This window comes from Pseudophryne corroboree, chromosome 4, assembly GCF_028390025.1.
Source record: "Pseudophryne corroboree isolate aPseCor3 chromosome 4, aPseCor3.hap2, whole genome shotgun sequence".
NCBI lineage: Eukaryota > Metazoa > Chordata > Amphibia > Anura > Myobatrachidae > Pseudophryne > Pseudophryne corroboree.
Genome location: NC_086447.1, coordinates 470,544,443 through 470,559,813, shown reverse-complemented (window position 1 = coordinate 470,559,813; position 15,371 = coordinate 470,544,443). Strand labels below are relative to the sequence as shown.

At 41.7% G+C, this 15,371-nt stretch overlaps 1 protein-coding gene across 1 annotated transcript in view; it reads left to right on the top strand.

The window, feature by feature from the left end:
* The window catches only part of SIM1 (SIM bHLH transcription factor 1), a 113,459-nt gene that overhangs the window by 16,372 nt on the left and 81,716 nt on the right, over nucleotides 1-15,371 (top strand). The window contains exons 3-6 of the mRNA XM_063917040.1: nucleotides 9,813-9,895; nucleotides 11,882-11,975; nucleotides 12,348-12,452; nucleotides 12,561-12,646. Coding sequence (XP_063773110.1) covers nucleotides 9,813-9,895; nucleotides 11,882-11,975; nucleotides 12,348-12,452; nucleotides 12,561-12,646 — 368 coding nt within the window. The remainder of the gene's footprint in view (nucleotides 1-9,812; nucleotides 9,896-11,881; nucleotides 11,976-12,347; nucleotides 12,453-12,560; nucleotides 12,647-15,371) is intronic.

Below are 15,371 nucleotides of genomic sequence, written 5' to 3'. Positions count from 1 at the left end.
TATATGTATCATTTTTTTTAAAATAATAAAAATAATTTTATAATTTCTAGGAATAACATATAAAACATTCAAGATAATTCATGGAGTCAAATTCTAACTTTTTCTAATAAAAGAACAAAACAACCTCATTATAAATTGAACCTGAGTAACAACCCCTCATTTTCTTAGTGAGTGTGTGCAGTGGCTGACTTTGGGTATCTGGGCTGTCTGGATAGGTGGTCCTGCAGGCGCATTAAGCTGTGGAAGCGTCATAGGAAAACACGAATAAAACCAGGAGTAGTGAAAGGGATGGAAATAATGAGAGGTTTCCAGATAAAGCTTGGGACGGTATGAGCCAGATGGCACTGTGAAAGGAAGCGTGTTTGGATAGTGCTATTGGGAGCCTTTGCAGACATAAGCCCCTCTGAGTCTGGTCAAAGGGACAAGAGACACAGGCTGTCTCCCAATATTCTACTTTATCCCCTCGCTCGATTCATAGTGATCTGAATAATAATTGTGGAGGAAAATGTTACCAACCTGTAAGTAAGCATCTCTTTATAGAGCTATCAGCCAGTGTCTGCAGGACTAATGGGAGTGCTGTTAGCTATTGTGTTCTTGACACAGCGTATGGCTATTGTATTAAATCACAGCTCTGTCAGTATCAAACCCCCGTTTAATGGCAGAGACAGATACAGCATCGATGACATTTCAACCATCTAAACTGAGGAAAACATCTAGCTGGGGTTTGTGGTACCCTGCTAGAGTAAGATGTATATAGTAAGATGCTATAGTAAGAGTAATGCACTCATTGGGCGGCTCAATATAGAGACATACAGTATGTGTGTGAGACATATGTGTGTTCTATTCAACGCATTACACTTTTACTTTGCACATAACACAACAGCACAATAACACAAATACAATTTATGAAACGAACTTTGCATAAAAATAACTCTACAATCAAGAAGACTCCTGCCTCGCTCAGACCTTTTCATATAGGAAAGCTACATAAATATTTCATTTATACCATATATATCCTGCATATCATTTATATAGAAGCTGCTGCTCATGTTTTAAACACTTTTTTTTTAATACAAGATTTTTTCCTCCACAAAGTAGCTGTCCTGCTCATCTCCAAGGGATGTAGATTCGTAGTTATTTTGTGTGAAATTCGTTATTGCAGTTTTTGTGTATTCCGTATCTGCACAACCGCTTGTGTTGTGATGGATCAATGGATTACCTTACTCGTAATGAAAGTGTAATTGTTTATTATGAAGCAAAGCACACATAATACCACATGACATCAGATCATACATTTGTAGCAATCGTGTATGTAGGAGGAGTTGAGGGCAGCTATTGGGTATCGAATTGACCCGATTGATCGTTTATCAATTTATCCCCATCCCACAGGGGACAAGATTTTTTGATTTGACCACACGCGTAGGTGACTAACCTGGGAACTGTGTTCAGTCAGGGCAACCAAATCATATGGGTTGGGGGGGTCTATGAGTGTGGCTGGCAGATGACCGCAAACAGAGGAAGATAGTAGACATCCTCTGATCAGATTTATGAGCCTGCCTGAAAGTGATCTGGCAGATTTTGGCTGGGGTCAGACCTGGAAATTTTGGGTCAATTTGCTGCATGTGCTGCAAGCCTTATTTATTGAAAGGGAAGGAGAAGCAGACACTTTGTACAGACTGTGTTCTGTGAAATTGTTTCGATGTGCTTGATTTCTGAAATGGGTTACTCATATCTCTTTACAGGGAAACAAAAAGATAATGTGAATTCTGAAATTAGGTACTCCAGCTTGTCCTATCCAGGCCACAGGTTGCTACAGAATACTTCTCTTTCTTGTGAATATGACACCTCATATCCACTCGAAGTAACACTGTGTACTTTAAACTGCCCATATATGTTACATTTCTGTTGTTTCGAATGAGTCTTGAATAGTCACATCTGTTAACAATCTGTCTACACTCATGAATGGCCAAATTGCACAGATGTCTTTGCTAATGCCCAGACTAAATGATTGGATTGCTAATAAGAATATGGTGGAAAATTCTATCATTACATTACATGCACCAATTGTTGTCATAAGTGACCTAACTTTATAATATTCTAGATCAAATGTGATTTAGAAAGTGCTGCACTAAGGTCGGTTGTCCATTACTTTATAAACAAAAAAAAAGGACCAGCCAACGCTCTGTGGTGGATAACTGAAAAGCAATTGCCTATTTAAAATCAGGACCCACCTTCTTACATACCAGTTAATACATTTTTATTAGGCATCTTTTTATTTTATTTGTTAAGTTGGTCACATATAGGCCATTTGATTCTCGCCTTGAATATCCAATTTGGAGACACTTGAGGCCTGATAGTGAGAATGGAGCTGATTCAAGTCACATCATGATAACTGTTATTTGGAGTCATCTAAACCACTGCCCAATAATGAATGAATTTCTATTGGATTATTATTGGCTGGTCCTGGAGACACATGCTGCAGCATCAGGCCAATTGCCCAATATAAACTGATATACTGTATATATAGTTCAATAGGTGATATGTGTCAAACCTTATAAAGAGGAAAAGGGGATAACATACCCCCAGCTACATATCATTTTAGAGAATGTAATAGATAAATGTTAACTAGAAGCTAATCGTCATTAATGGGGACCTCCTGGAAGGCATACAACTGTGGTTGATGCCCATAGCAACCTATCAGAATGAAGCTATAATTTTTAGACTGTACTGGATAAATGATAGGTAGAATCTGATTGGTTGCTATAGCAAGACCTCCACTTTTCCTTTTTAAAAGATTTCTACTACTTTTGTATTGCATTACAGAGTCGCACACAGGATTTGTGCACAGGTCCTTCCCGGGTGTGACTTGGTGAGACCCCTTTCAGATAGTCGGCCTAACCCAGAAGTATGGCAGGTTGGTGATGCGTGTGGAGGCGGTGCTTGAAAACCAGATGATCTCCAAGTACCGCCTCTTCTCTATGCAGTCAACGGGTCCTGGGTTACATCGACCTGGCTTACCTGTTTACAATGCACTGTGAGATGGGTAGAGCCGTATTCAACCCTGCTCGCTACCCGGGTTGAAATGCTAGGTCGCTTGACCCAGGTAATTTCAAAAGGGTGCTTTTACACTGCACAATATACAGAGTCGCTGCTCAGTCACAAGCAAAACCCCGGAATATTTACTTGTGTAAGTAAATCTACCCTAGCTCTTGTTTCTAGGAGATTTAGGGGTCTATTCATGAAGCAGTGAAAAGTGTGGAGAAGTGAGCCAGTAGAGATGTTGCCCATAGCAACCAATCAGCATTGAAGTAACATTTATAATTTGCATACCATACAATTGTATGGAGAGCTGATTGGTTGCCATGAGCAACTTCTCCACAGGCTCACTTCTCCACTCTTTTCTCTGCTTCGTGAATAGCCCCCTTAAAAAGCTATTGCTTTATGTTCCATTAAATGTTAGTTTGTGAGGTATACAGTTAAAATACTACCCGTCGGAATCCCAGCTGTCTCAATACCGATGCCAGGGTCCGGACAGGGGTACTTTACTGCCTTCGGAATACCGGCGAGGTAGGTGTTTCCCACTGTGTGGGTGTCCATGACACCCATAGAGGGAGAATAGAACCTGCTTTGTTGCGCTCGGCCCCCTGCCGGCATTCTATTGCACCAGATGCTGACGTTGGTATACTGACATTCGGCATCCGGTGCATCCTATACCGGTCCCATTTGTGAAGCCTAATCCACAACGAGTATTACCTGTGCAATACACTAAGGGGGTCATTCCGAGCTGATCGCATGGAGCAACTTTTTGCTGCCCGTGCAATCAACTAGACGTCACCAATGGAGGACAGTTTTTTTTGGATAGTAAGGCTGTGAACGCTTGTGCAGCTGTGCTATGCAAAAACATTTTGTGCAGTTTCTGAGTAGCTTTCAACTTACTCACCCGCTGTGATGTCATCAGCCTGTCCGGTCCCAGAATTGACGTCAGACACCTGCCCTGCAAACGCCTGGACATGCCTGCGTTGGACTCTCCACTTCCAGAAAACGGTAAGTTGACTCCCCGGAACGCCTTCCTCCTTTCAATCTTCTTGTGATTGCTTTCTTCGTCGCTGGGCAACGACACGCCTGCGCATTGCGGCCGCCGTGCATGCCCAGATCTGACCCCTGCGAAAAACAACAGCATGTGAATGGGTCAGGATGACCCCCTAAGATTCTGATTCAACGTGGATTGCAAAATCAGAATCTTTCTCAAATTGGCAAAACCATGTTACACTGCAGGTGGGGCAGAGAGAGTTAGATTTGGGTGGGTTATATTGTTTCTGTGCAGGGTAAATACTGGCTGCTCTATTTTTACACTGCAATTTAGATTTCAGTTTGAACACACCCCACCCAAATCTAACTCTCTCTGCACATGTTACATCTGCCCCACCTGCAGTGCACATGGTTTTGCTCATTAGAGAAAGATTTTGCTCATGCGATCCATGCTGAATCAAGCATTAAGGGGGACATGTACTAAGCAGTGATAAAAGTGGAGAAGTGAGCCAGTGGAGAAGTTGCCCGTGGCAACCAATCAGCACTGACATAACATTTATAATTTGCATACTATAAACATATACATAGGCAGCTTCTCCACTGGCTCACTTCTCCACTTTTATCACTGCTTAGTACATGTCCCCCTTAATGTTTAAAATGTAATTTGCAGTATTGCAAAATCTAGGATTCAAACTGGCTGTGCATGATAAAGAAAATGATTTAGAGTAAAGAATTCTTCAGTTAATAAAAGTATCAATAATAATGCCCAGATTGGAAGACATTTTAATTTGCTATTGATTTTATGAAAAGAAAGAAAAAATGGTTAAAGACAATTCACAGAATGGACATACGTGCTGGTGGAAACTGCTGTGAGTACAATTAGAGTGCTGCTGATTGTGTTGTAAATATCCCTATCTGAGTAGTGCCAACGCTGTGTTCCACATTCAAGAAATGCTTTGTACGAGCATGATGCTCAACAGGAGAATGTTAAACCACCTTTGTGTAGAATCCACTTTCTCCTTCCCATAAGTGGGAGCTAGTAAAGGAAATTAAATAAGTGGATTAAGATACTACATGTACAACAGTTTGTTTTGTATGATTCATGGTGAGTTGTTCTGTCCTTTGATTTTATTGGCCCATAAAAACACCAAGATTGCTACTTTACAAACACTGTTGTTCTAATAATTTTCCACAGGAGGAGATGCTACAGGAGGCAATGCTGTAATCAGTCTCTGTCTTATTTACCTCACTCGAGGAGTACTGTTTGGTCAATTTGGTCATAATGACGAATTTGCTCTGCCTAATCTCAATGCATGTTGCTAGCATAAGAGAAAGAAAAAAGAAAAACAACCAAACTGTCTTGATCACCACTTTGCTGCAGACAAATAAGTGCACTATTCCAGTTGACGCGTCCCACTCATCCTGCGCAGTAAAATTCCTTCAATGAAAATCATAACAAAATCCAGTCAGTCAGTCAGTCAGTCAGTCAGTCAGTTATTACTTTATGACTGAAACTGGACTGTACTATTTGAGAGGATGCAAAAAACTGTGCCTGAATAGCAGTAGTACTGGCGATGCTCATACAAGGAATTAGGTAACAAGTCTTATGGAGTTAATGAAACACCTGGTGGGATGTTGAAGTCTCCTTTCCACTTGGCATGACAAATACTTTATGATCTGCCACCTGTTTTTCTCAGTCACAGATCAGACTTGTTCTATAAAATGGCTGGGTTTCCTTTTTTTGCCACCAGATGACGTTGTAGGGACCTCTGTGAATTCTAACACAGGGTGATGTATTGATATAGGGGTAATTCTGAGTTGATCGCAGCAGCAATTTTGTTAGCAGTTGGGCAAAACCATGTGCAGTGCAGATGGGGCAGATATAACATGTGCAGAGAGAGTTAGATTTGGGTGAGGTGTATTCAAACTGAAATCTAAATTGCAGTGTAAAAGTAAAGCAGCCAGTATTTACCCTGCACAGAAACAAAATATCCCACCCAAATCTAACTCTCTCTGCACATGTTATATCTGCCCCCCCTGCAGTGCACATGGTTTTGCCCAACTGCTAACAAAGTTCCTGCTGTGATCAACTCAGAATTACCCCCTTTGTTAGCAGTTGGGCAAAACCATGTGCACTGCAGGGGAGGGAGATATAACATGTGCAGAGAGAGTTAGATTTGGGTGTGGTGTGTTCAATCTGCAATCTAAATTGCAGTGTAAAAATAAAGCAGCCAGTATTTACCCTGCACAGAAACAAAATAACCCACCCAAATCTAACTCTCTCTGCACATGTTATATCTGCCTCCCCTGCAGTGCACATGGTTTTGCCCAACTGCTAACAAAGTTCCTGCTGCGATCAGCTCAGAATGACCCCCATTGGCCCTCATTCCGAGTTGTTCGCTCCCAAGCTGCATTTAGCAGCTTTGCACACGCTAAGCCGCCACCTACTGGGAGTGAATCTTAGCTTATCAAAATTGCGAACGAAAGATTTGCAATATTGCGAAAAGACTTCTCTGTGCAGTTTCTGAGTAGCTCGAGACTTACTCTTCCAGTGCGATCAGTTCAGTGCTTGTCGTTCCTGGTTTGAAGTCACAAACACACCCAGCGTTCGCCCAGACACTCCTCCGTTTCTCCAGCCACTCCCGCGTTTTTCGCAGAAACGGTAGCGTTTTTTCACACACTCCCATAAAACGGCCAGTTTCCGCCCAGAAACACCCACTTCCTGTCAATCACATTACGATCACCAGAACGAAGAAAAAACCTTGTAATGCCGTGAGTAAAGGCCCTCATTCCGAGTTGTTCGCTCGCAAGCTGCTTTTAGCAGCTTTGCACACGCTAAGCCGCCGCCTACTGGGAGTGAATCTTAGCTTATCAAAATTGCGATCGAAAGATTAGCAGAATTGCGAATAGAAACTTCTTAGCAGTTTCTGAGTAGCTCCAGACTTACTCGGCATCTGCGATCAGTTCAGTCAGTTTAGTTCCTGGTTTGACGTCACAAATACACCCAGCGTTCGCCCAGACACTCCCCCGTTTCTTCAGACACTCCCGCGTTTTTCCCAGAAACTGTAGCGTTTTTTCACACACTCCCATAAAACGGCCAGTTTCCGCCCAGAAACACCCACTTCCTGTCAATCACATTACGATCACCAGAACGAAGAAAAAAACCTCGTAATGCCGTGAGTAAAATACCTAACTGCATAGCAAATTTACTTGGCGCAGTCGCACTGTGGACAATGCGCATGCGCATTAGCGACTAATCGCTCCGTTGCGAAAATAAATTAACGAGCGAACAACTCGGAATGACCACCAAAATTCCTAACTGCATAGCAAATTTACTTGGCGCAGTCGCACTGCGGACATTGCGCATGCGCATTAGCGACTAATCGCTCCATTGCGAGAAAAAAATAACGAGCGAACAACTCGGAATGACCCCCATAGTGTGCTTTGTTTAGAGATCAGTTAAGAAAAGTGGAAAATGAATCTTGCTGGCTGCACTATCACTTTTTCTTTTCTGTACAGATTATTGCTTTTCTATGCAACCATATCAAATACCTGTTCATATACAACTAGGGTTGCGATAACATTCAGTTATATTATAAATAAAAATATTAAGTGACTTATATACACATTACAATAGTTTAAACCCTTTTAGTGCATATTACAGTGTAAGATATCCCCAAATGGGTGTGGATCATTGGGTCGACCTAAAAGGTCGACTTGCACTAGGTTGACACAGGAAAAAGGTCAACATAGACAATAGGTCAATATGAAAAAGGTTGACACAAGAAAAGGATGACATGAGGTTTGTTTTGTTTTTTTTTGGTGTTGTTTACTCTGTAAAATATGCGGGAACCACAATTAGTGCACCGCGTGCCCTTGCACGGCTCATTTCGCTCACCATTCTTTGGGTAAGGTGTGGGTTACTATTCCCAATCGTTGTCCACGTGGATGGTAAGGTATGAAAAAGTCAAAATTGAATTTTTTAAAAAAAACTCCTGTCGACTTTTTCCTGTGTCAACCTTTGACATGTCAACATTTTGTCAATGTTGACCTTTTAACTATGTCTACCTAATGCATGTCGACCAATAGTAGTCATCCTATTGGCTGTTGACCTTAGTGTGGTGACCCAGTAGCTTCACAAGGGGAGTGCGTCACAAGGGGTGACACCAAAGTGCCGGATCCTGCTCAGTGACAGGAGCCGGGTGCGGCACTGTAACATTACAGTGCGGCAACCCGGCTCCTGTCACTGTGTAGGAGCCGGCATTGCAGCAGTAGCTCAACCGGGGTGCAGCTCGCTCCTCCCGGACCCTCGTCATGATTAAAACGGGGTTCGGGATGGTTAGCCATGCCCCTGTCCCACGAGACACGCCCCCATCATGTGAAGCCACACCCCCACCCAGTGAAGCCACACACCCTTTTGTGCTCTGCCGCACTGGGTGTCTAGGGGCTTAGTGACACCTCTGGGTCGACCTAACAACTGCGTACCCCCCAAATACAGTGTTGTAGAAGGCAGGGCATGCCATAACCTTGTTGTCTCCCCAATAATAGTTGAATGTATTACAAAACATATTTAGATATATCCTGCTGCATGCAATGACATATATGTCATTCTACCTGGCCATCAAACACACCTTGTAGCTGAATTTCCCATTTCTAATAACATTTGTAAAAGCTCTAGTACTGTATAGATCACATACAAAACAGATTGTAGAACATGCTGTAGAAGATGAGCTGTGCTCTTTCCTCTGGTTACTCAGGGAAACATCCTGAAGGGAATCACTGCATGCAGCCATGGTTAAAGAGCAATTCTATATGTCCCTTTGCTGTGTTAGACCAATAAATAGGAAGCATGCAATAGATAGTCTGGTTTATTGGTCTCCCCTTTTTTTACATAAAGGGGAAATGTACTGTATGTACTATGTATTTGATGTCTGCAAAGCAACTTATTATTATTATTATTATTATTATTATTATTATTATTACTTGGAGAGAGATAAATTAGTTACCAATCACCTGTCATTTATCAAATCCAGCTTGTAAAATTAAGGGGGGTACTCACGGGAGAGATGTGTGCTGAGCGATCTTAACACAGACCGCTCAGCACACATCTCTCACCCCGCTCAGCACAGCGCGATGTGCTGAGCGAGGGGGAAAGCCGACGGGGGGCCGCTCACTTCACACAACGGTGAAGTGAGCGACCCGCTAGATTGAGCCTGCATGCAGGCTCAATCTAGCATCGGCGATAGCGATGTGCGGGGCCGCGCATCGCTATCGCTGGAGGGCATACACACGGCAGATCCGTGCTTAAAATCTAAGCAATCTAGCAAGATTGCTTAGATTTTAAGCACGGATCTCTCCGTGTGTACCCCCCTTTAGTTAGACACTGATTGGTTAGTACTTTATCTCTCTGTTTAAAGACAAAATAAAAGGAGTCACTGACTTCTGTTGTAAAATTATTTTCTATCTCTTTCTCCCACTCTCTCTCTGTCTGTCACACAGACATGCACGCACGCACGCACGCACGCACTCACGCACGCACACTTTTTGCTGTAAGTCACATATGTAACCATCTACATTTTATTTATGTATAACTATAACTTGGTTTCTTAGAACTGTCATACTTTGTGTTGTTTCCAGCTGTCCAGTCAGCCTTTCATCTGAAATGAATTGTTCTGGGAATGAATAGCTTCTGTTTGCAGTGAGATAATGTAGCATGTGACCTCTGGGTCCAGGAGTCCATATTCAGCTTTCTCACCACTTCTTCTGTTTGTTTATGCATACAGGGCTTGGAGAAGCCTGGGGCCATTCCAGCAGGCCCAGTTCCTTGGATAATGTAGGTCGAGAGCTGGGATCTCATCTTTTGCAGGTACTCAATTTAGGGAATAGTACCATATCCAATTAATGATTAAAGAATGCAGAACTTTCAGTGATTCATTAATCATCTACTGGAGCAATTTATACATTTCTACATGTTTTACTTTTAGCCTCATTGCTATGAATTAAAAGCAATCTTACCTTTCTATAGCTAATTGGTGTTCAGTATTATTTGTTACTTGATTTACTATCAATATGTACTGTAGCTGAAGTTTTACTTTTACCTATGACTATGGAAGGTATCCAATTAGCTGTTTTTGTGGGGAAAAATGGGAAAATGCAGCTTTTTTTGGGACCTGCAATATCGCAGCTATCCAATTACTCGCATGCGATAATTCTCCTTAGGGTTTATCCACTGGCGTTTCTATAATGGGTGCAGTGTGTGCGGTGCACACAGGCCCCTGAGTTCAGAGGGGGCCCACACCGCACACGCTGCACCCAATTTCTGAATACTCACCCCTCCGGAGTCCTGCAGCGACGTCCATGGCGGTGTTAAAACTCTGTGAAAATGGCCCAGCGGCCATTTTCACGGAGTTCTGCGCATGCGCAGTAGAGAAATCTCAGGGAAAATGGCTGCCGCGCCATTTTCCCGGAGATCTGCGCATGCGCAGTAGAGTCTGAGCACTCTAGTGTTCAGACTCTCAACGCTGCCGGCAGAGAGGAGGGGGCCCGAACGGAGGAGGCTGCACCCGGGCCTCCTCCTCTCTTAAAACGCCCCTGGGTTTATCGCAAATTTATCTTGACATACTCTGAGTAGGATAAAAGAAGGGGGGGGAACCCTATTTTTGAGTAAAAATGGCAGAAGTTGAGTTGGTTCAGAACCCATTGAACACCCCCCTTAATGACTAATTAGGCACTTTGAAGTTTTTAATTATTTTTTTAATTATCCAATAATAAGATTTCAGTTTTGGGGTGAAAAAATTATGGAAATTGGGTTACAAGGTATGGGACAGGTATATGGAGGTGCTTTATGAGTGGGGCAAGTGTTTTTAGGCTTGCAGATGGGAGTAATTGGTTATTTTTGCAAGTTTTTTTTAAAATTGCCTTTAATTGACTCAAATATAAACTTATACCCATTTTCATGTACCCAAATTTAATGAGAACATTTATTTTACAGAAAATCTTGCTTTTTTATAATTTTCCCAATTTTTTTTTCAAATACATATTGCATATTTAACACATTTTTAGTCCCCACAATCTTTTTATTATACCCTCTAATATACTGTTATATTGTTATCCTATGTCACTTTAGCATTTTTGGGGAAACAGACTGATTTCCCCATTTTCACCTGCACTTTTTGTTGGCTAACACATCGTAGGTCACCCATTTTTGCAATAACCATATTTTTCGGTGCGATAATTTTACTGCCAATTGTGTATCATGTTACCTGAGCTAATTAGATACCCCCTATGAGATATTATATATTATTGATTTATAAATAACAAATGTGTGATTATGCAAAATAGGGATATGTACATTGCACTACCTGCTTCATAAAGGCAAGAGTTTCTTCTTACCATATTGTGGCTGAACACAAAGTCTGGGAAATAAGATTGTAATAGAATGAATGAGTGTTGTGTTTAGGAAAATACATATCTAATCCCCTGTTGTTACTTGTATAAATTCTTTATCAGACGCCAGTGAAGTGAGAGGCAGAATAGTCTGAAAAGTCGATTTCTGCATTGTAGTAGCTTAAAGCCACTTTCCCTGCTGAGAGTCAGATATCTTCACAGTGTTTACAGGTGATAAGCTTTTGATATGTCAAACAATAGAAGATTAAACCCATTCCCCTTATCGCACTCTCTTGCCTCAGACCATGTTTGATTCAACAATGAGGTGTTTAAAATAGGGGTGAAGGGACAGCTGACCACCCCTGCGTTTTGTAAATGTAAATCGTATTTAAATTGCTGCACTCTGTGTATTCAGACAAGGGAGTCTGATTTTTCCATTCAGTTTATTTTCCCTTCTCCCACTTAGACCCTAGATGGTTTCATCTTTGTGGTGGCACCCGATGGGAAAATCATGTATATCTCTGAAACGGCTTCAGTTCACCTGGGCTTATCACAGGTAGGTGACTGTGACTATTTGTGCATGTACAATTACTCACACATGCAGGTGTTAATGAGGGGATGTGTTCTGTAGCAATTCTTATCATCAGTCAAACATTGATAGATTAGCAGTATGGAAGCTTACACTGTGTCCCCACAGAGCCACTAGGGGAGCTGTAGCATTTTAATAACTGTTTCAGTAATGCTTGTTTGTCTATGTTACTCCCTTTCCCTCTTTGCATTCCCTTATCAATAATGGCATAGGATCATAACAGAAAACAGCCCAATTTTCTGGTACTATTGGTAAAATTTGGTAATTCATTATTTTAATTCTGAGTTGTTGCATATTTGCATTTTTATTATATACAATGAAAATCCTCTCCTTTTGTAGGTAGAATTGACTGGGAACAGCATCTATGAGTACATTCACCCAGCTGATCATGATGAGATGACTGCAGTCCTCACAGCCCACCAGCCCTACCATTCCCACTTTGTCCAGGGTAAACCACTGTATTTCCTTGTTATCTGTTTATGTGAAGGCTTATAACCATGTAGTCATTTCCAAGCTATTAGAATGTACTGGTAACATTAGTTTACTTGTCTTGCAGAATATGAGATAGAACGTTCTTTCTTCCTACGGATGAAGTGTGTGCTGGCAAAAAGGAACGCAGGGCTGACCTGTGGGGGGTATAAGGTGGGTTGCCATCAATAATGGCAAAATGCAAATTTTTTGTGACACTGTGATTTTAACTATTAAAGCTAAGTGCATTCTTTGTTCCATGGTATAAGCACCATAATCAATTATTGTTACACATTTCATGCAGTGATGTGCTCAGACTCCTGTATTTTGCTCTAAATCATTGTGTTTTGACTTTGCAAAACCACCATCAAGTATTTTGCCTTTGCTTTTGGTTTTGGATCTGGGTTTCTTTAAAGATCGATAGTAACAACTAAAATCACGTAACTTGGACCTGATTTTGTTCCTGTAGTATTATTAACATTAATAACATAAATTTCCAGTCATTTCTAGTCAATTTTGCCCACCGCACCATAAATTCTCCTGAGAGAAATGGCCCCTGAAATCACAAGGGAGGGACTTACATGCAATCCAAAAACCAAGATTTGTTTTTTAAATCTGAGTAGCGAACTCAAGGGGAGACCCGACTCAGGACTCAGTCCACTCGGCTCCCCAAAAGCGATCCGAGCCGGAACTCAGTTCTACTCAGACCCCCAAAGTTATGGTGTGTTCAGTCTTAAAACAGTAGACCACTCATATCTAATTTCATGTTAAAATCACCAAAAAGACAGCAACATTTTTTATCCAAACAGATTTTGTTAATTTGATGCCATTAGCTTCAAATGTATCTTAAAAATTCTGAAGATTTTTATAATGTAAATGATCTCTATTAGCCTACAGGAAAAACCAAATCAAAACATTTTAAAAAGACTGATGTTCAACATTGGACTTAAATTCAGCAATTCCCAGTTTTAAGAAAAGTGTTACAGTGGATATAGCACCTCCAAACTGTGGGCCTCACAGCAAACACATCTACTGCCTGTATGGTATTTACACCTTTGTAAAAGTGATTTCCCACTACAGAATACTCACTTGTACGAAGAAGAAGCCCCCCACCCCATGCTACATTATCTGACTAAAATCTCCAGATCACATGGCTCTATTAAATTGGATTGGATGGATTATTAATGAGTGGATAGATTGAGTCTCCCAGTACTAGACATAGGGGGTAATTCCAAGTTGATCGCAGCAGGATTTTTGTTAGCAATTGGGCAAAACCATGTGCACTGCAGGGGAGGCAGATATAACATGTGCAGAGATAGTTAGATTTGGGTGGGGTGTGTTCAATCTGCAATCTAATTTGCAGTGTAAAAATAAAGCAGCCAGTATTTACCCTGCACAGAAATAAAATAACCCACCCAAATCTAACTCTTTCTGCACATGTTATATCTGCCTCCCCTGCAGTGCACATGGTTTTGCCCAGTTGCTATCAAAAATCCTGCTGCGATCAACTTGGAATTACCCCCATTACCCAGTACCACAATGCCAGTAAAATGACTGGTGCAGTGGTGAATTGATGAAATAACAGCATTGTGACAGTAGCGGTGCCATGGCGTCCTCCCCTGACAGGAATGAGTTAGAAGGATTTATGGGGATATGATGCTATGGGAAGGAATTGGGTGGTGTATGATATAGAGAGTGTATGTGTGTGTGGGGGGAGGGAGATAAGGGGGGTTATGGGACTTGATGATATGAAAATAGTGTTAGAACCTGGGGGGTGGTATACATTCCTCTTGGAGTGTTCCTCTGTAAGTTTCCTTGGGTGGACACAATAATGAACTGTGGTGCCAGTGCTCTTATGGGCAGTTTTATTAACATTTTTTTTTTTTATACTAAAATAATGTGAAAAGGTTTTTTTTCACACCCATTTCACATTATTTTGTATCACCTGAATGTATTAAATGGTTTTTTAGATCCGTTTCATGAAACACTGCTCCAGACCCTTTAATTCTTATTTTTTAGTAACCAATTCACATTTCCAAAACTTATAATAGGAAATGCAATCTGGATGAATTTACTAAAAAAAAAAAAAAAAAGTAAAAAAACACTGCAGTGAGCCCTGTGATAATTACGCCAGCTTCAGATAGCATAATCACAGGGCTCACTGCAAATCCTGTACCCCTATACAGCTTTCTCTGCCCGCGCCCAGAGAAAGCTGTGCAGGGACCTGGCAGTGTGATCAGCTATGTGTGTCCGATAACTGATCACTGTGTTAAAAATAAACAAACTTGTCAAGTATAAAAAAACATACCCAGGGACCGGCGATCGGTGCTCCGATGAGGGCTCCTGTGACCCCTGAAGCAGTAAAGTGATGCTGCAAAGTGGCAGCTCAAGTTACAGCACCGGAGGTCACAGCAGCAGGGAGCCCTGATGATCGGCAGCCCTCCAGGAGCACTGATCACTATTTCCTGCCTCTGGTGAGTATGATCAGAGTAAGTTTGTGGGGTGGGGGTGGGCAAGGAGTGTCATCGCGACTGGTGCCCAGCTGCAGTAGTGGGGATGTTGGCGGCAGCACATATTTGGGGTATTTTTTACAAAAAAATACCTTAATATGTCTGCGGAGTGCAAACCCTGCTCTGTCCTGGCATGCCATAATTGATACATCCATGCGATATATCGAATTGTGGATTGGGTTGATTTTATTACATCCTATCTGCATCCTCACATGCGGATGGTGATAAATTGACCCCTTAGTATTTATATGCATTGCCTGACTTAGCATTTACACTGTAGCAACTCATCAGGAGAGAGAATGTACAGGGGGACATATGCCTCAATACTTGGAGAGGCTGTGTTTGAAAAATGACAGGAACTGATTGGTTGGTAGTTTATTTCTCTCCAC